The 20,960-nt window shown below is 41.2% G+C and overlaps 1 protein-coding gene across 1 annotated transcript in view; it reads left to right on the forward strand.

Annotated features, from left to right (window-relative positions):
- Nucleotides 1-20,960, forward strand: part of LOC122800805 (arrestin domain-containing protein 3-like) — a 537,540-nt gene that overhangs the window by 59,697 nt on the left and 456,883 nt on the right. Inside the window, exon 2 of the mRNA XM_044070084.1 lies at nucleotides 2,067-2,169. Within this exon, the coding sequence (XP_043926019.1) occupies nucleotides 2,145-2,169 (25 nt within the window). The 5' untranslated portion in view covers nucleotides 2,067-2,144. The remainder of the gene's footprint in view (nucleotides 1-2,066; nucleotides 2,170-20,960) is intronic.

Consider the following 20,960-nt stretch of genomic DNA (forward strand, 5'->3'; position numbering starts at 1 on the left):
AACCTTTTTGCTAACAGCAACGTAATACAGCAGTATTCTTTCTTAGCCTGATACATCTTGATATTCCCACTTTTTTCTGATCTCCTTTTTTATAACATCTTATACTTCTGTATTCCACAACAGCTTTCCTCATGCACCTTCTTTCGAAATCTGGCTCAAACGTGATTTTAGGCTAGCTAGTTAGGGAGTTAAGGGAAGGGTGAGATTGCTGTTAAGTGTTGAAAATGTCGTGAGTGACATTTTCAACATTAAATGCTGTTTTCTGACTTTAGGAATGTTCGGAATTGTGTACTTTCGGCGAAACACTTCACTAATAAGTATACTTTTTTTCATTTTCGAAATTGTGATAGTAAATCTATGTGTGTGTATATATATATATATATATATATATATATATATATATATACATATATGTGTGTGTGTGTGTGTGTGTGTGTGTGTGTGTGTGTGTGTGTATATATATATATATATATATATATATATATATATAAAAGAGTGAGATGTTTAATTTATTTTATATATATATATATATATATATATATATATATATATATATATATATATATATATACACACACACACACACACACACACACACACACACACACACACACACACACACACACATATGCATACATATATATATATATATTATATAGTATTATTATATATTGTGACAGAGAGAGAGATATCTAATGTGTACACCACTTTGAGGTATGTTTTTGTTCAGCATGCTAACTCCCAGAAAGCCTGCTACAAAATGCCACATCTATATGTCAGATATCTCTCCCATCGCTGCTGCCCAGCCTACTACCCCACCAGCCAACAGCACTAGAATCTATCATATAGTACATCAGTTGTTTGTGTCATCTTTTTGCTGCCTTTTCTGCCACTATGTGCTAGGTGCTGCATAAACAGTGCAATTCTTGAGAACAGATGATTTCTTTAAAATAGCATTAGGATGTTGTTAGGTAGTTTGGATACTACGGTGTGATATGTACTCTGCACAACATGCCTACTAATGTCAACAAAAAGGACATGGGTACTTGCTGGTGCTTTTCAATGTGATCTCAGTTCTCATCTTTATGCCAGAGGTAGTTTATCTCTAATCTACTGCTTGTCATAGCAGGGAAGGGTCAGAGAACTGCTGACTAGTTTTTCAATTCTGTCCTTAACTGTCTACAATATATTTCCCTCAGCCAACGTCTGTAGCATCTTCTTTAAAGAAAACAAATAGATTTGTGTATTTTAACTACCGACCTGTTTGTGTAACTGTTTTTTCATTCAGTTAGATGAAGTCAACAAAAAGTTGTGCAAACTAGCATGAAAGAAGTACCCATTTAGTTTGGTAGGACACATTAATTCCCACATTCACTCAAACTAATTACAACTTGTATAAACTTTTTTAAATATCACTGCTGCAAGTTCAGGACAACAAATCACAAAAGTATATCACTATTTCAGTTTAAAATTTGATTGGGATTATTCTTGGAATAGTTAGCGGACTCTAACCAGTCTGAAATTGTTTATAAATGTCTCTCATACATCACTCAAAAGCCATAAATTATCAGAACTGCACAAATGACACACTCACACCTCTTGAGCTAGCCACTCATATTATATATGGAACAGGAAATTAAAAGAACTGTTGTGAGAATGCTGCCACTCAGTAGGAGTTTAGGTACAAGTCAGTCAGATCTTAATTCCAGAGATAATGCCAGACTTGGCATCTAACATCTGTTCCATTTTTAATTATTGCTGCTTCCTTGGACAGTACAATAAAGTTTATCTGTGGCCAACAGAAAAGAAAAAGGAGTGGGGGCAACTGTATAAATATGAAGGACCCTGGAACATGGAAGACTTGGATGGTAGGAGATTGTCTCTGGCACATTCCGGTTAAATGACTTGAGCAAAAGCACACTGCAGATTGAGGGAATCAAACCTTGGACTACAGGAAGCAGCTTATTAACAGCTAATAGTCTTAATCCTCTATATTAACTGCAATAACTAAGTTGTGTCTTTGCAGACTACATGACTATATATAATTTTTTATCTTACTGTTGCAGATACCTCAGATTGGAACAAAAGACAAGACTATATGTTGTTGGTGTTGTGCTACTGGGCCAATTCTTTTAACTGTCAAAATGGAAAGGACAGGCTATGTTCCTGGTATGTACTTCCTGAAAGCAACACAAGTATTACTGCTTGATATAAATAATGTTTTTCTTTGCTAATTATTTATCCTGTGAGATGACAGGTAAACTGTTTAAAATTGCTCTTGTATTGCTGTAAGTTTATACAGGGAACTTGTGCCTAGCACCTATTAGGAGTCCCACTACAGATGAAGGAATAGTTTCAAGCACTTAATATTTAAAATGTGATTTACTTTCTGCAGTCCTAGCAAGAGTAGAGGGAAGGCCAGTTACAGCCATCAGAAATCTTCAAGAATTTTATAGAAAACAGTGGTTAATACTGTGAAATGATTGGTTACATATGTAAAAGCTATTGTAATGGCACTGTACTTCTGAAAAGAGACGTAAAAAATACATTTCAAGTTGTGTATCAAATACAGATGTGCCATTCTATACTTAAATTTTACTTAAGGTCTTCAACTGAGAAGTCTTCTGCATTACATTCCACTTAATTTCCAGTCATAAGAGTTCAGGGGGTTGGTTGAGAAATGTGAGTGACAGTAAGTTTGCGACTTTAGTGTGTAGTTCATGAAGCTGAAGTGTTGCAATGTTCTGTGTCTCAAAATGCAGTAAAGGAAATAGAATAATCTATTAGAAAGGTTATTTCATTTTATTTTAATCATTACGTGGTTGACATCGAAGGACTCCATGGTAAGAGTGTTAAAAATTAGGGTACTGGTATTTTTTAATACATTTATCATTAAACTACCACAGTTTTGGCATCTATATGTTGTACACTGTAAAGGATTTTATACATAATGTACCTGTCAATGTCAGGTGTTGTATGGACATGGATAGTGCTTAATAAATAGGTGATGGAATATTTGATATTTAGATTTTTTTTAATAGACATCAAGATTCTGGTTGACTATAAATATAAAATAGTGCTACTGTATCTCAATATACCATTCTAAACATTTGTAAAGAGGTGGGCATTGCCAGTATTACCATTCTTGATGTTTTTACAAAGTGTACATGGCCAATAATAAGTTCAGAGATTTTGCTTTGGTTAAAAGCAATATGGAGAATGCTGAAATATAAATTTTCACTTTAGATAGACAAACAGATAGGTGGATAGACAGACAGATAGATAGACAGACAGGTACATAGATAGGAGACAGAGTGATAGACAGATAGAGATAGACAGACATACATAGTTAGGACACAGAGTGGTAGATATGTATCTGTAGCTCTCCCTCTCTCTGAAAGTGTGTGTGTGTTTGTGTGCATGTATGTGTGTGTGTGTGTGTGTGTGTGTGTGTGTGTGTGTGTGTGTGTGTGTGTGTGTGTGTGTGTGTGTGTGTGTGTGTGTGTGTATTATATATAATTACATTTCTTTAAATCATTGATGAACTTTCCTAGACATAAAATATGCTGTGAAATTCATCAGAGATTACTTTCATCTAAATAAGAAAGCAACAAAATAAGGTGATCACAAATCAAATATGTTGTATTTGCAATAGACAAAAATAACCATAAACTGTGTTTTTATATGGGTGCCTTTGCCCCCTACTCCCATGGTTCCTCCACTCCCACACCCCCAAAATGGTTCCCCCACTCCCACACCTCTGAAAATTTCATACACTAACAACTACAGATAAAAAGAATGTTGTTGTGTCTTTCGGCTTTTCCCGGGTTAGGGGTCACCACAGCGGAACTCTGGTCCGCTAATGATTGACAGTAGATTTTTTTTTTATGTGGTGGCTTGCCGGGCCTAGCGCACAACCTTCAATGAAGGAAGGCCCATTCACGCATGTCGCCACACAGAAGATGCTCTAACTGAGAATTGAACAGGCAATGTCTGCCTGTGAGGTGACAACGCTACCGCAGCACCATTAACTACAGATAAAAAGAATACCACCTGAAATTATATTACTGATTTATATTAATGATGCATTTCGACTGCAATATAATTCAACCACTGCTAACATAAAAGCAATTTGACAAAAAAAGTGGCATGTGATAAATGAGTGCTGTAACAAAATCCCTTGTAGTGTACTTGATAAGAATGAAAAACATACCCCTTGCTACTGATACATACTAATTCTGAGATTGCACTGCATTTGAAAATAGGCAAAACCCCAATCCCAGCTTGTACAATGATTCTTGCACAAATATACACTAACAGTGTGGGATATTGTTAGGTTTTCTGTTCTGGTGTTTTGATAATTGTGCCATTCTGATGTTTTAGTATTGATGTTATGAGCATCAGTGTTATGGACATTCAGTGGTCTAACATAGCTCATACATGTGTGTGTATCTATGTCTCTCTCTCTCTCTCTCTATATATATATATATATATATATATATATATATATATATATATATAGATATACATACACACAGATGTGTTTGTGTGTGTGTGTGTGTGTGTGTGTGTGTGTGTGTGTGTGTGTGTGTGTGTGTGTATTGCTGTTGGGCAAATTGAGTTTTACTTGACCTCTATTTTGCTGACACAGTTTGGCCAACAAAACAGATTGCTGACAGTTGTGCCCTTTCCCTTGAGATCGTGCTATCTCTTTATATAATTAGCAGTGGGTGTGAGGAGGCACATGGTTAATCCTTGGAACATGTGCAGAAGCATGTTAACATTAGTGCTGTCGACATTAGCATGTCATCATTAGCACTGTTGACATTTAGTCAATTTGATCTGTATCATTAGCTCTAAACAACAGTGTTTTTGCAGGGGGGCAAGTCCCCATGCATTACCATACCCCCTGCTAATTTTATATGGCATCTCAGAAATAGCACAACAGTGGGGAAAGGGCATAACTTTAATTATGTCAGTATTTTGTGTTAAGATATTTGTTGCTGATATTTCTAACTTTTATATTATTCTGTTTACAGTATTTTAAGTAGACCTATATAGACAGATAGACATTCATACCTATTTATCTCTCTATCTATATAGGTCTATATCTCTCTCTCATGATCTCTCTTTCTCTCTCTCTCTCTGTATGGATATGTATCCATACTGGTTATAGGTTAGGTATAATAGAACCAAAAAAGATGTGATTTGAGTACCCACACATTATTCCAGCAAAGCAAACATGGTCACAGATATAGTGAAGAAATACTGGCCGATTCTTACACATAGTCCTGAGATTAGTGACATAGTTGGAGCTAGATCCAATTTTCTGTTTACAAATAAAAAGTCTTTAAAGAGATTTCTATATTATACTAAGGATAATACTGGAATGATCATGGAAGGTAAAGGCACTCTTCCATGTACTAGGTGTAATCAATGCAGATATATTGACACTAGCAATAGGTTTAGACACCCAGATTTAGGAATGGATTTTGATTTTAATGTGACAGCTGATTGTAACAGCGAGAATGTGGTGTATCTGGCAGTGTGCAATTTATGTTCTTGCTTCTGTGTAGACAAGACTAATAGAAAGGTCAGGTTTAGAATAAGGGAACATCTTTTGAATATTAGGAATGCAGTCCTAACAAATGCACTGGAAAGCATGTGTCCACTGAAGGCCCTTCACATACATTCAGGTTTCTTGTGATTGAGAAAGTCAGGGAAAATGAAGGGGGTGTAGTAAATCGAACAGCCACCTCAAAAACAGATGGATTATTAGGTTGAGGGCAGATAGTGGCAGGGGATTAAACAATAGAATTCCCATTAAGCCCATCTTAAAGAATAGAGCACTTTGTAAGTAGTTGTACAAATGTGGGGTTATTTATATACTTTTTGTATATATTTTAAAGTTTGTTTAATTTTTACATATAAATATATATATATATGTATATATATATATATATATATATATATATATATATATATATATAGATAGTTGAATTATTTTTTTGTATATGCAGCATATTTCTATGTATTTTATCTGAAATTAAATATGTAACAGCTTTTTAATGGTTATTTATGACTGACAAGCTGTTGAGTGTAAGCTGATCATTTTAAATATTTAATTAGAAGGATGTTGTGATAGGCTATTATTTTTTATGTAATTAATATATAAGGAAGATGTTTTAATGTTTGTAATAGAAGGACTGACGAAGTGGTGCTTAGTCACTACGAAAGTGCTTACCTTAATAAAATCATACATTTTATTTTTGCTGTGGCTTCCCTGTCTTTTGGTTGGATCGTTGGATTTTGTTGTGGAATATCTTTGTTATGCTTTTGTTCAGGGATCCATTTGTTTGAGCTGTGACTTTAATTGTGCTTTATACACACACACACACACACACACATATATATATATATATATATATATATATATATATATATATACATATATATATATATAATATATATATATATATATATATATATATATATATGTACACATACAAAGTTAATATAAATCAAATATTAATACTGTATTTCTAGCAGTACTAACACCTTTAAAATATTCATTTCCAAGTTAAATGCATGTCTGCTTGCTAATAGACAGTGCAAAGCTGATGAAAATTTTAACACGACACAGAACACTGGCCACATCATCTGGTAAAGATGTTAAAAGATCACCACTTTATATGAACTGCTGAAAAAAACAGTATATCACACTAAGCAGCAACATGAAAAGGCAGCCATTGAAAATACTGGCTCATCTCCAAGATTCCAAGAGTGACAGGACTATTGTGAATGTAAGAAGGTGTCCTTTGTCAAGCTGGCACTTTTAAAGGTTCTCTTTTCTGCTTAATAAAAAGCCATTCAGATTTCCATATTACATGTTCACTTGATGAGTTCACCAACTTATCATAGTGATTTAGCTTGACACTCACCATGTAAGTTAGAGAAAAAAAATTACCACTTCCTTGTAATGTTGAAAAAATTCAGCTAAGACCTTTAATATAAAATATTTCCCTAACATTTTCTTTTCATAAGGAGTCTTGGCAAGTACTTCTTAAGTGTTGAAGCATGGAAGATGTGTATCAGACCAGACAAAACTGCTGTTTTCAACACTATTCACAAAAGCCAAGAAAGTGTTATTGTTATGAAGAGAGTAACTATATCACTTGGATTGGGGAAAGTCTCATTGGAGTGAAAGAAAGAAAATAAATGGTGATTGGACAGTTTGAAGATGTACTGTGTTCCCAGCCACTTAGATATTACTATAAGCCATCTGACCATTGATGGAGAACTAGGAAAGGATGGCACAAATTAGTTAGAACTTGCAGAGGAGCAGGGGGTGTACAGACTGGCAGCCTTCTTGTACTACTTGTGATTCAAGAAAAATGAAAGAAAACCTAAAAAATGCACCCCTAAATAAATGACATCATAGTTTGCTTATTCCCATGACTGTCTCTGCTCTGATGCAGTTTTGAGGGAGGGAGAGGTTTTGTCTACCTATCAACCCATCTATCTATCTATCTAGCTATCTATCTATCTAACTGTATATATATTTACCCATATAGCTAGTCTAACTATGTATATCTATATCTATATAGCTATATCTATATATATTTATATACCTATATATATATATATATATATATTTATATGTTTGTAATATTTTCTAAACAACTTAGAATATCTCAGCAAGCACTCAGATTACACACATATTGCCAGCAGCATTTTATTCATCTAGCCGAGAGCTTTCATATGAGGCTAAGGAGTTCTGTCTGTGTTACTTTGTTGTTGCGATATTTAGAAAAATGTGTAAATTATGGCTATATAAATTAATATCATAAAAATGACAGTTATATCTCTACCTGCACTAGACAGAGGTCAAATATTAATGCAGTTGAGTTTGCCTTTGTGTAAGCTTTAAGAGGAAATCTTTTAAAACCTTGTACATAGCCTGGTTTTAGAATTATTGATGTAAATATGAACAAGCAATATTTGAAGCCTAAAGGCATCAGTAGGAGTTAACCATACATCTCAAACTCTTAGTACAAGAAATCTGGACAAAGCATACAATTATGGGGGGACAAAGACCCATAAATAGGGACAGATTTTAAACATTCCTCTTAGAAACTTAGAAAGTTGCAATAATAACAAGTATTCTGTTAGCATGGATTTTTTTGGAGGATATAAAGTCTGAAACTCAAATGTGTGTTATTGTTTAATGACTTCAGTCCTAAGTGATTTGCCAGGAAACCATGAATGTTATGAGAAACAGATCAAAAATATGAAGCAAAAATCTGGACATTCTGCAAAAATCTAGACAGTTGAGAGGTATGGAGTTAATTACAGATGCACCTGTAGGTGTCACTCAGATGTAATGAGTTAAGGTACACTGCTGTATCCATATCTTTAAGTTTATTTGTGGTAGCACTTCACTCCAGACACTCTCTTCCTGTGCTTTTACATTAGCAGGACTGGGATTAATCATCTAGTGGCTGTAGGTGTTTACCTGGTCTTTCTGAGCTTGGTAACCCATATTTTCTCTTTGCACTTCGCTTATATACTGTGACTGTACTTCAGCAGTTTAAAAAATGCAGGGCCGGATTCACGAAGGCTTGCACAGAGTCTAAGAGTAGAGTAAGACTTCATGCAGCCAACATGTCCGCCGAGTGATCCAGGAAGAGCCGGTATTGGCATGAAACAGAGCTCCTTAAACTAGTTCTACATGGACAGAGCTTGGATATGCAAATTACCTCAATTGCAGGCGAAAGCTATGCAAATTAGATAAATTTGCGATCCAGGAAACCCGAACCTGTCCGAGTAGGAGTAGTGTTATTTGCAGAAATGTACTCAGTTGATAACTGAGTACAGTTCTGCAAATAGCAAAACGGAGCCGTGACAGCTGCAAAAAAAACTTGCCTTTACAGGAGGAAGCATGCCAATGGCCAAAAATACGGCCATTGGCAATGGGAAGTGATGCAAAATAGAAATAAAATAACCTTTTTATTTCATCCCGATCTCCGGGGTTTAACCATAGCACAGTGCCACGCAAACGCGCTGCGCCCTAAAAACCAGAAAATTAATAATTAAGATCCACAAATGTAGATTTTATAGCTAAAATGAATTTACAATGCAAGTGAATGGCAGGCTGAAGACAACATGGCCACCAAGGAGAGGTTGCTAAGGGGGGAAGCTCAGTCTAAGAGATGTAACCAAGCATTAGTAGGCAATCCTATGCAAATGAGAGTTAGGATAGTGAATCGCAAGTTTACATAGGAAATGAGCACAGTCAGTGAAGTGTAGGAGTAGGATAAGGGTAGTAACAGAGTAGAAGATAGGTATATATGAAAGGAGTGAAGCTCATTGGAGCAAAGTGTCATGTGTCAGCCGACAATTAAATATTATTGAAAGAGGTGTGTCAACAGGTAGGCCAGTTAAAGTCAAGAAATGGAAGGTGTATACAGTGGATAACACCAAAGTTTCTTGCTGAGCATGCATGCGCATGTGTGCACACAAGTAAACCCGAGTAAGACAGTGTGCGCTCGTGTAAGCGTGTGCGCGCATGTGTAAGCTTGAGTAAGCATATGTAAGGCTGTGTAAACAGTTGTCAGTGAGTTTGCACCAGTGTGCACGCATTTTAACAAGAATAAGCAGGTTTTAGTCCGTGTAAGCATGTGTGCGTGCATGTTAGCTGATGTGCGTGTGTTTGCGCTTGTGTGAGTGGCGCTCCCCCTGAGGAAACAGAAAGGAAAAAGGAAGCACACCAAATAGTAGGGAAGTTACCAGGGAGTACTAGCAAAGCTAGCAGGTGAAAACAATCAGAATCAGGCAATTACCCAGGCAGAACACTAGCCCAGCCCAGCCCAGCACTTAAAACACTGCAAACAACAGTCCATTATGTTTCTCTCAAGAGACACTGCAACACTGCAGTAAGCTAATAGCAGTGAAAACTGAAAAAGCTGTACTGAGGCAAAAAATGTTAGGGGCTGCCATTGCTGTTATAAGGTGACATATGCAACATGCTGAGGGTGGTGATGATGCAAATGCTGCTGGACAACCCACAGTGAGGAGACAGAGAAGAGTGTACAGGCCCAGGGTAACATACCAGGAGCTACATGAGCTGGAGATAGTGGAGCGCTATAGAGTTGACAGAGACCTCTTGCAGCAAATTGTTGAGCTGTGCAGGCCACGCCTCACACATGCCATCAACACATGTCAGTGATCATGTCTACTTCCCCACCATGTCAGCACATGTCAGTGATCATGTATACTTCCCCAATTCCCGTGAGGTATTGTCCAGCAATATGCGTCTCTTCCAGCAAATACACACCTGAACAGGAATGCCATAATGTGGCACACGCACAAACACAAAATGTAATCAAGCATGTGTTTGGACTGCTCAAGTCATGGTTCTGGTGCCTGGACACATCTGGTGGAGCCTTGCAGTACTCACCAACTACATGTACCCAAATTGTCATGGTATGTGCTATGCTACATAATATGATCCTGCAAAAACAGCTGCAGCAGGACCAGCATAGGCCTGGGCCAAACAGCTCCCCACCTTTGCCAGAGCCATCACAGGCAGAGCGGATTCAGAGGAGGAACAACCTGAGCCTGCCCCAGTAGGCAGAAGGAGGCATGCCTAGTATGCTTTGGCCTTGGCAAAGAAGCAACGCATAGCACATACACTGGCTCAGTAGGAACTTTGGAAATGATACCTCTCTCTGACCCGCACATATAGTAAAAGGGATGCCTACTTTGACACTACCTGCTGTCAAACATGTATAGAGAGCGTAGTATGTGCATCTGACATAGGCAGCCCTGCATCAACACCTGAGGCATGATTGCCATGTGTTAAGCAATATAAAGCAGTGCTAAACAGCATTTACCACCATGTAGTATATGTAAACCAAATTGCACACACCAACTAGTACAAATGTGGTCAATGTTGAGTAATATTGGCCAACGTCCAGCAATGATGATTAATATTGAGCAGTGTTGGACAAGCTGGGTCTAAGTAGGGCATAGCTGAACAAAAGCCAACATGCTCATAGTTGCTCTACTGGCCCTTAAGCAGTCTGGTCTGCTCAGTATGAAAATATAAGCGGTGATGGTCTTTGTACCCAGGATACTGTGCCCTATAGTCATAGTACTGACCCACTAAACCATGACAGTATTGCACTGGTTAACCTGTATGAAGAAATGTTGTTAAGTCTATGCAAAGTATTCCATGGAAACCCTGAAGGCACAGCATAATCCCTGTTGAGTTATGACACATAGGTGAGTCCTGCAGTAAGAATAGAACCTGACTTTCAACACACACAGTAGAAATGTTAATATTGGACATGTACACATACATCAACAAATGTAGTGGACCTCAGACAGCAACATACTGAAAGGTCACACTGGGCATGCTCACACACTTGAATACATGAGACAAATGTCAGGCAACAGAATACTGACAGTCTGAACTGGGCATGCTCTCACACTTAGGCCATGTTGGAGTACAGCAGTGGTCCACACATATCAGGCAGTTGCATGTGTTAACCCAGGAACCTCTCACTATCCAGCAATCTGCCCTCTGCACACACTTATATGACAACCGACACATATATAATATAGTGGAACCCTGTCATAATCAAATATTTTCTGCAGATACCTAAGCAGTTCATAGAAAGTGGGAAAGCAAAGATGATAAAAACCTGCAAACAGTATCAGCAATAAACATTGTGCATCATGAACATTTTCATAGGTTCAGAGGTTGATACTAGGCTATCTGCCCTAGGGCATGCTCAAGTATAGCCAGAGTGTGTTTGGCTGCTGCAACCCAGTCAAATCAGAACACTGTGCCCATGTATAGTAGGTCACATAAGATAGCCCTTTTATGTTTAGTCTATTGTGCCTCTGTCTAGCAGGGACCCAGAAGATATCCCATGGGTACACATACGATCACCCATCCACTTGTCAAGATGTCACCTGTAGGTGGTCAGTGGGTGGCTCTGCTTATGCAAAACTGGGACTACACTCTGCAGTGAGTGGAGCCTTACAGATGATAATCTGTCCCCCCAGCATGTCCTATCAACATCTGTGCTGAGGTATATGTCCCTGGAGTGTGTAGCTCCAAGGGAGTTGGATATCCTGAGGTGGAGCATGTCCATTAATTCTGGGTCAGATATTGCCTTAAACTAGAGGCACACAACACATCCGTGTAGGTGGTAAGTGACTGAGTAGAGTTGGAGTTACTGTATCTGAACTGTGCAGGGCATCCGTGTGAGTTCCTACATCTGCTTGATGAGTAACATTTGTGGCCATTACAGTTGCTACAGGTGTCGGGTAAGGTACAACCCAAATGTGGCATAGTCACCAAGCATGGTTGTGATGAGTATAGGGGCACAATGACCACACATGATCAACATGTGAAACCATGTGGGATATGGTGGGCTATGTAGAAGTACTGTCTAACCATTTTGGCAATGTGATTGTCAAAGGCGAGAGTACGAACAGGTCGTGTCCCCAAACCCATTACAACTGCTACGGTATGTAATGGATTACTACCTATGGGGTAATGTGTGGGCATGTTGTCATTCTCAAAGGGGATGACTATGCAACTAATGGCATGTAGCCGTAGGCCATGGCTCAGGCACCAGTCATCCTATCTCTGTGAGACTCTGTATGAGTATGCATGTGCCAGCTGGAGAGTTGATTATGGCACCCAGTTTGCAGTCATCTGTGAACATGGGCAGCCATATCCCTCCTGTGATAGCCTGTACATCACACAAATATATATCGAACAAGAGAGGTCCTAGGACTGAGCCTTGTGGGATGCCATGTGTAACTGGTGTATAGTCAGTAATGGCACCTGCAACACTGAGCATGTGGGTGCTATCCCTGATCCAGGTAGCAATTCATCATGTGAGACATGTGTCGATATTGATGCCGGTGAGCCTATGCATAATGGCCGTGTGGGGTATTGTGTTGAAGGGTTGTGCAAGGTCCAGACAGGTTGTGTGGACAACAGTCCCAACACTGATGGACCTGGTAACTGTTTAAAGAATACAAACAGGTCCAACAGGCAAGATCTGCCCACAACAATGCTGTAATGTGTAGGACCCAGTGTCTGTAGTTTACCATGTTTATGTGCATGAGTCTCATTACAATATGCTCCATAGCTTTGCAGAACAAGCTAGTTAGCCCTATAGGCCATTATTGGCTGTGGTCTGTTATGGCAGTATTCAGTGAATTGGGACCACTATCGCTGTACGCCATTCCATGGGTACAAATCCTGCAGTAACCCTGATATCGAACAGTGACGTAATGTGAGGGTTATGTCTGTCATGAAGGCCGTGTACAACACAGGCCGGGACACTGTCTGGTCCCATTGATGCTGTGTTGTCCGCTGTGGGGAGGGCAGCACTCACCTGTTTATTCATGATGTCAGGGAGGTTACACTCTGTTGGGATGGACAGTACCTCCTTAGGGGAGATGGGGAGGAGACATCTGCATTGAACCTGTTTTCCAGGATTTTGGCAATATATGTGGGTTCAGGGTATGTTCAGTCAGTATGCAGTAACACACAGCATATCAGTGAGTGTCCAGCCAGGTACCTGAATTAACTGTAGAAGGCCTTGTGAGTGTCCGATGTGTCTGGTGCAATTGTCCATTAGAAGCGGGCCTGACATAAATACACAAGTGATTGTAGCTGTCTGCTAGTACAGATCACAGATGCCTTCCCTGTCTGGGATTGTGCTCTATCATGTAGTAGCTTCCTTTTGTTGTATAGCGTATTAATGGCCGGGGTCCACCAGACAGGTCCCCTGCCATTGGAGGAGTGAGTCCAGGTGTTATTTTGGATAGCACGATCCATGCAGTCCACTAGGTGTCCATAGATTGTGTATGTAAAGGATTCAGCAGTCTGAGCCATACTTACCACTGACCCAGGGTCTCTGAAGGATACCACCGTGGTATGGAGAAGTGTGATGTTTGCTTTTGGGAAGTTCACCAAGATTACCCAGGATGGGTGTGGGGACGGGATATGGATGTCCAGTGAGATAAAGTATGTTCTGTCCTTACCAATGAGGGGTGTATCACAGGTGTGGAACATAGAGTCCCCATGTTAGTGATGATCATGTCCAATATGTTGTCCCTTCCTGTGGTGTGGTGACCGGTTGTGCCATAGCATATGAGTTTACAAATTGTAGAAACTGTTGGGTGAGGGTGTTGGGGCCTGAGTACTATCTCCAGTCAATGTGTGTGTATTTGACGTCACCCAATATAATGGTGTTTGGGGAGACCATCATATTGTCCAGTGTTCCCCGGAAAGACGAGTGTGGTTGCTGAGTTTGTGAGTGTGGTCTGTAGCAGGCAAAAAACCAAAAGGCAGATTTGCACAATGTTAGGTGCATATGTATGGTCTGTGATGCTTTGTGCAGTGCTACTAACCTGGAGGTATGTGTATCTCTGATGTATATGGATGCTCCCCCTATTTGTGTTGGCCATTCTGAGTTATGTGGTCAGAAAGCATGGTACGGAATATAACCTGGTAGTGCTGGTGTGCATGTGGGAGCCTGAACCATGTGTCTGTTAGTGCACAGATATTGCTATTCTCCATACTGAGGAGATTCCTGAGTGTGGTCAACATGAGGGTAATACATCTGGTGTTGAGCAGAATTACCCTCAGTGTCATGTACTCTGTAATGTCTATGGAGGTGGGTCTGTCTTTTGAGCCCTGCTTAAATAAGGCAGTATGGTGGCAGCAAGTGCCTTAGCCAGTATTCAAACATCCAAGGGTGACAGGTGAAAGCTGTCCATAGGGAAGCTACATGGCATGTTGAGCATGTCACCCCAGGCTGACAGACACTGTATCCCCTTTGAATAACACCAATATGTTAGCCAACTGTTAAACGTGATCAGTTTGTTGGTATACTGAGACATCATACTTGGTGAGTGTAAGATGCTAGACAAGGTCAGGGTCATACTGGCCTGGGCTACATGATCAGAGAGGTCCTCTATGTATCATGTCATGTGGTCCAGGAAGGAAAGTCTGAGGTTGTACACACCAGCATGGACAATGATGGAGCCAGTCCTGGACTTGTTTTGGAGTGACCTGAGTGCATGTGTTATGCGGCGGATCCTGGCACCTGAGACGCAGCTCAAAGTGACTATTCCCTTGTTTGGCCTGGTGAGTGGGACGTCAGTGTGTATGACATTGTCACCCATTACAAGTGTATCAGGTGTGTTGTTTAGCCCAAAGGGCAGTGACTGTGTGGCACACTGACATTGGGAACTATGTGATATGTGAGTATTGTAGTGGGATAGCAGTTGCTTATGTGTCTGCTTTGGAGGTCTCCGCTGTTTAGGCAGAGTGTATGTAGAGCCTCCGAGTATGTGTATGTGTGATAATGTGGTTTGATTGCTGTCGCTATCGGTGTATGTGAGACTGATATGTGGTGTGTGTGGTCACCTTCACCACCTGATAGACCATGCCAGTCATGGGTCGAGAGAGCTCAGCCTCCTATATGTCAATATATTTGCATCTCTCACATATATCCGAGTGTGTTGGGAGGAGGAGAGGGTTGTCTGTGTACATGAGGCAGATGTGACATTGTGTCATAATTGCAATATTCACTAGCTGGACTGGAGAGTACACACAAAACCGACCCCTGGGCATGCCAGTATATTATGACGACATACTCTGTAGCCTGATGACAAAGGATCAGTAGGGTGTTAAGTGTGTAAAAGAGTCTAACCGGGATTAGTGCTCAAGTTTGTTGATGTTTTGTAAAGAGTAGCTGAGGAGGAGTCCAGACTGAGAACCATGACATGTCCTTCAGCTATGTCATAAATAGTAATGTACACTCATATATGTCCTGAGTCAGGACCAACTGTACCTTACTGACAATGCCGACATCCTGTCAGACAGGCCCATATATACATAACCACCTCCCACTGACGATAGTCCCTGACATCATACCAGGAGATATCACATGTAGAATGGCTGACCAGCTCCCCCAAAGACAAAAGCATGGCAGCAATTGGATTACAATGTTTCCCAATAAGTGTCATGCTTGCACTACAGAACAAACAGACCCTGCACCTGAACAGTCTGTTGAGTCTCACCCACTCCACAGGGTCAGGAACCGTTGAATGTGTTACAGAAACATATGGCACTCCCCACAAGTGTGGGTGCACAACACACCATGGGAAGTATAGTCCAGTAAGACTATAAAGTCTGATCTGCAAGGCCATGGAGTGCATCATGGCTGAAGTCATAAACAGAGCTATTGGAAGCTGACAAACACACAACCTTACCAACTGTGGTATGTTCATGTGCAGATCATGGTTCCCAAACATGCTACACCATTTGCAAGGCAGCCACCCAGGACATACATGACTGAACAGAGCTACACATGTCCCACATAGACTTTGCATAGCTCTTCATCAACATCACAGACACATGTATCCACAAAACCAACAATCTGTGCATAGATATGTGTTGACATATGAAGGGATGTCAATGTGTCCACAGATAGATCACACAAGGTGCGACTCACAGGGTCCTGTTCAAGCTGTTGATACCTGCCGACCCACATGGATCATTCCTGGGATTGCATAAAAGAAAGTGCACATACATTCCCATGTCCAGTCTGATGATGTCAGCATCCTATAAATATATTAGGTGAAAAGAATTCCTCCAGTAAAGCATATAGCATGCTGTGTTAATGCGTATCTCTCTAGTGTCATAACATAGTTGGATAGGGGTTTGAATCCTGCAAGCACTGACAGTGGGTTTGTATGTGTGTGATTTCCTTTGAGAGGAGTAGCCTTTTTTGAGACTGGGAAAACACATTAAAAGAGGTACATCCCTCTTTGGAATGTCTGCTGATGTCAGCATCCTACAAATATTCAAGGAGAATAGAAACCACCCAATAAAGCATATAGCGTGCCGTGTTAATGCGTTTTTTTTTAGTATCATAACATAGTTAGGTAGGGGCTTGAATCCTGAAAATGCTGAGTGTGTGTGTGTGTGTGTGTGTGTGTGCCACAGGTGGTCAATGCAGTGTGGGTTTTTCCTTTACTATGGTATGACATATGATTAAAACAGTATGTGCATTGCACACATCGGGTATCTGCATGGCAAATGAATATGTGTACATGTGATCTCAATCAGTACATAGGTGTGAAGCCTGCATACTACATGAATACATTTGTTTCCTTCGACAGATTGCGCTGCTACTTCTCAGATCATAGGTCACATATAAATGTATGCGACAAGCCCGGCCACTGTAGTGATCCGTGGCCAAGGTCATCTGTGCCACACACATGCATGGCACATATTATAGAGTACTGTTAGTGAGGGAAATTGCCTGGGGTATATGTCACACATCTTCATACACAACAACGACTGGCAGTAATGGACAGTCATTATAGGTGTACAACAGCCCTGTGGATATGCATGCAGGCCCCTAATGTGTTATGTGAAACACCAATGGACCCCACAATACCTATGGATATGTAGATACCAAGGGACAGATGACATAACGCATGTCTGTCTGTACACATTAGTACCCAGCATACATATTGAGGGCTACAACCTATGTGGTACTGTCAGGATAGTATGTCTAGTAAATGTGTGTGACTATGCCATAGTTGTCTTAGACTATACAGGATGTATTTGACAACAGGTATCTGTCTATATGATACCCTTGTGTAGGATATGCTTCCCATCCAGGGAATGCAGTGTAGGCCAATACATGCATTTCCAGATGTGGATGGACATATCCCTAGTGTGTTTGCATGTACCTAAGAGGGCTATATGTCACACAGGTGTGGTCCCAGGAACGTGTGGTGGTCAATACCACTGGTTACTGTTATAGTATAGTACCGGAAGGATCCAACTCTTACTGAGTTCCTTACAACTGTGTGTCATTTGTCAGGACATCATCTAATGATTGGTTAGACTGCAGATCATTGACAGATATCAACAGTATCACCCACAGCATAGTGTCAACCCATGTCATACACACATGTGTACCCATGTTAGTACATATCTGTAGTAGAAAGCATACTGGCCATTGAAAGATACCATGAGATGTCAACAATGTGTACAACAGGGTGTGTTGCACATCCCATGTGTCCACTATGCACGTACATGCAGACAGCGTGCACACACCATGTTCACAGATGTTTGTTTGTGTCGGCTTTTTCCAGTTAGGGGTCGCCACAGTGGAACTCCGGTCCTGATGCACAACCTTCAATGAAGGTAGACCCATTCATGCATGTCTCCACGCAGAATATGCTCTAGCTTAGAATTGAACCGGACAGCGTCTTACTGTGAGGCGACAACACTACCGCAGCACGACTGCTAATTTGTAATGCACATATCACACACGTACTGTCCACTCACTAACACAAGCTGGCAACACTGTACACTTCAGCCAAGTGGCACATAGGTGGATGATACATACTCAGAGCTAACACTGGTGTAAACAATGCTACAAAGACTATCAGAGCTGTGATGCATAATGCATGCTCAGATATACCTACAAGGATATCAGTACACTTTCCTGTTGGCAACTTGCTACTATTGCTACACTGCTATAATGTCACCCTGTGCATTAGAACCATGTTAGCCTATTCCTGCATCAATGTGACAGAAGATGATAGGAGGTGGCAAAGGTGTCATCATATGCACAGGGTGTGTTGTTGGTTTGCCAGAGCCCGACATTGACCCATACAAGCGACATGTCTGTGTGTGTGTGTGTGTGTGTGTGTGTGTGTGTGTGTGTGTGTGTGTGTGTGTGTGTGTGTGAGGCAACAGTACAGCATGGGCCAATGTTGATGTAATGTGTGTATGTATGTGTGAGCTCTAGTTGTTTGGTTAATGTGTGTGTGTCTGCATGCACACAACTCCACCATATGGCTGCCATATATGGGCGGTTGTGGGACAGCCACAGACTGTATCTGCAAGACCGTACAGATCACTGTCTCTGGCCATGGACATGGTACCTGTGCCTGGCAGGGGTGCTACGGGCAGTATCGGGTACCACCCCTGACTGGGTGCTATCATCAGAGGCAGAGGTATGATGAATGGACCCATGTCCCTGCTGTTACTGGCAAGTGCCACGTGCACGTGGTCTAGTAGGATGGTCAATGGACAGGCCAGCCCCAGAATTGCTGGGGCTGATACTGCCACTACGGAAGCGGCTGTGATCTGTGGTCCATCCGCAATGACTGCCAGCTGATGCTGTTGCTGGTACGCATCTGCATCGGCTTCCCATCCATCCCGCACAGTCCTGGCTCATGGCTAACACATTGTGGAGGACATCTAATGTCTCCTTCCAATGGCTATCAATGACCTCGGTGTAATTCCGGATGGCACCGGCAAGGTCACGGATGCTGTCATTGATAGCAGTGTAATGAGCCTTTAGTCCCTGTTGGGTGTACCATTCCATATGTGCCTGTGCCTGCATTACAGCCCAGAACATACTGGAGGTTGTAATACCTCGGGGGGCACGTCTGCCAAGGGCAATATGACCAGTGGTGCTCCCCTGAGAACCTCTGGACATCCGCCTATGTGGTACTATTCCAGTAATCCGGCTATGGCTGCTGTGAGGCGATGCACGTGCCATGGGTACCACACTCTCCTGGTCAGTGCTGACTGTATGCTGTCCCTCAGCTAAGGCCATTGGTGATGAGGGATGTATTGGCAGTATGAGTGTGCGCATAGATGGGGTTGAACGCTGTGTACTGTCAATTGTTGGATCAATGAAAGACCCTGACAGACCTTCCTGTACCACAATACATGTCTCATCATCTCCACTATTAGTGGCAGTAACATCAGGTTTCCTGCTGCATTCAGACACCCCTAACTCAGCACCTGTGGAAGGAAGACAGGAAACACACTTCACAATCTGTACATGATGTTAGCACACATGCACACATGCACACATGAACACATGCACACATGCACACATGAACACATGCAGACATGAATACATGAACACATGCACACATACACACATGAGCACATGAGCACATACACACATGCACACATGAACACAAATGCACTGCTCACCACAGCACATACACACACACACACACACACCAGCAATCCAACACATACACAATAGTGGGTGAAGGTGGGTGACAGTATCACAGGGCAAACAGTCACCTCACACATGTCAGCATGCAGAATATGTGTTGCTCAAGACAATGCAGTGCAAGTGTTGATGGCCCTATTTAATGACATTAAATATGGCTGTGATGCATGTGTGTAGTTGTTCAGTGATTGTCTACACCCTGGAACACAATGTGTCCATGGCCACAACATTGCTGTGCAAGTAATACCTGCTCTGCAATGTCCTGTGCACTATCACTCAATGGTATACATTCCATGGCCGCATGTGTTATCTGTGTGACACATAGATTACCATGTCTGCTTACAGTGCCTGTGTCCATAGTGAATAATAGTGGGCACAGGTGTAGCAAATGCATGCAATGTACAGACATGGGATGAGTGGTGCATGTAGGCATGAAGGAATCCCAATGCTCGACATGGCCATTGTACAGTGGTTATGGTGAGTGTGGGACATATTGCAGATATGTCAGTGCCAACCATGACATGGCATGCTACACGACTGGAACATTAAACACCACACATACCCAATGTGTGTCATGTGACCTATACACCCAATAGCATTCCAGGACATATATGTGACTCTTTGTACAGATGGTGACAGCTGTGCATAGTGTGTATACTGGCATATGTAAGCACACACACAACATGCTATGCATATTGTGTATAGGTGCATATGTTTGCACAAGCACAACAATGAAGTGCAAAGCAAAGACCGCTATGTGTAGCACCGTGGTCACTGTAACTGGATGGGGTTTACTACCATGTGCCATCATCATCATCAGCATGCATCTTGTGGTCACTCACGGCTACTACTGTG

The sequence above is a fragment of the Protopterus annectens genome, chromosome 4.part1 (genome assembly GCF_019279795.1).
Source record: "Protopterus annectens isolate FY-2018-M chromosome 4.part1, PAN1.0, whole genome shotgun sequence".
NCBI lineage: Eukaryota > Metazoa > Chordata > Ceratodontiformes > Protopteridae > Protopterus > Protopterus annectens.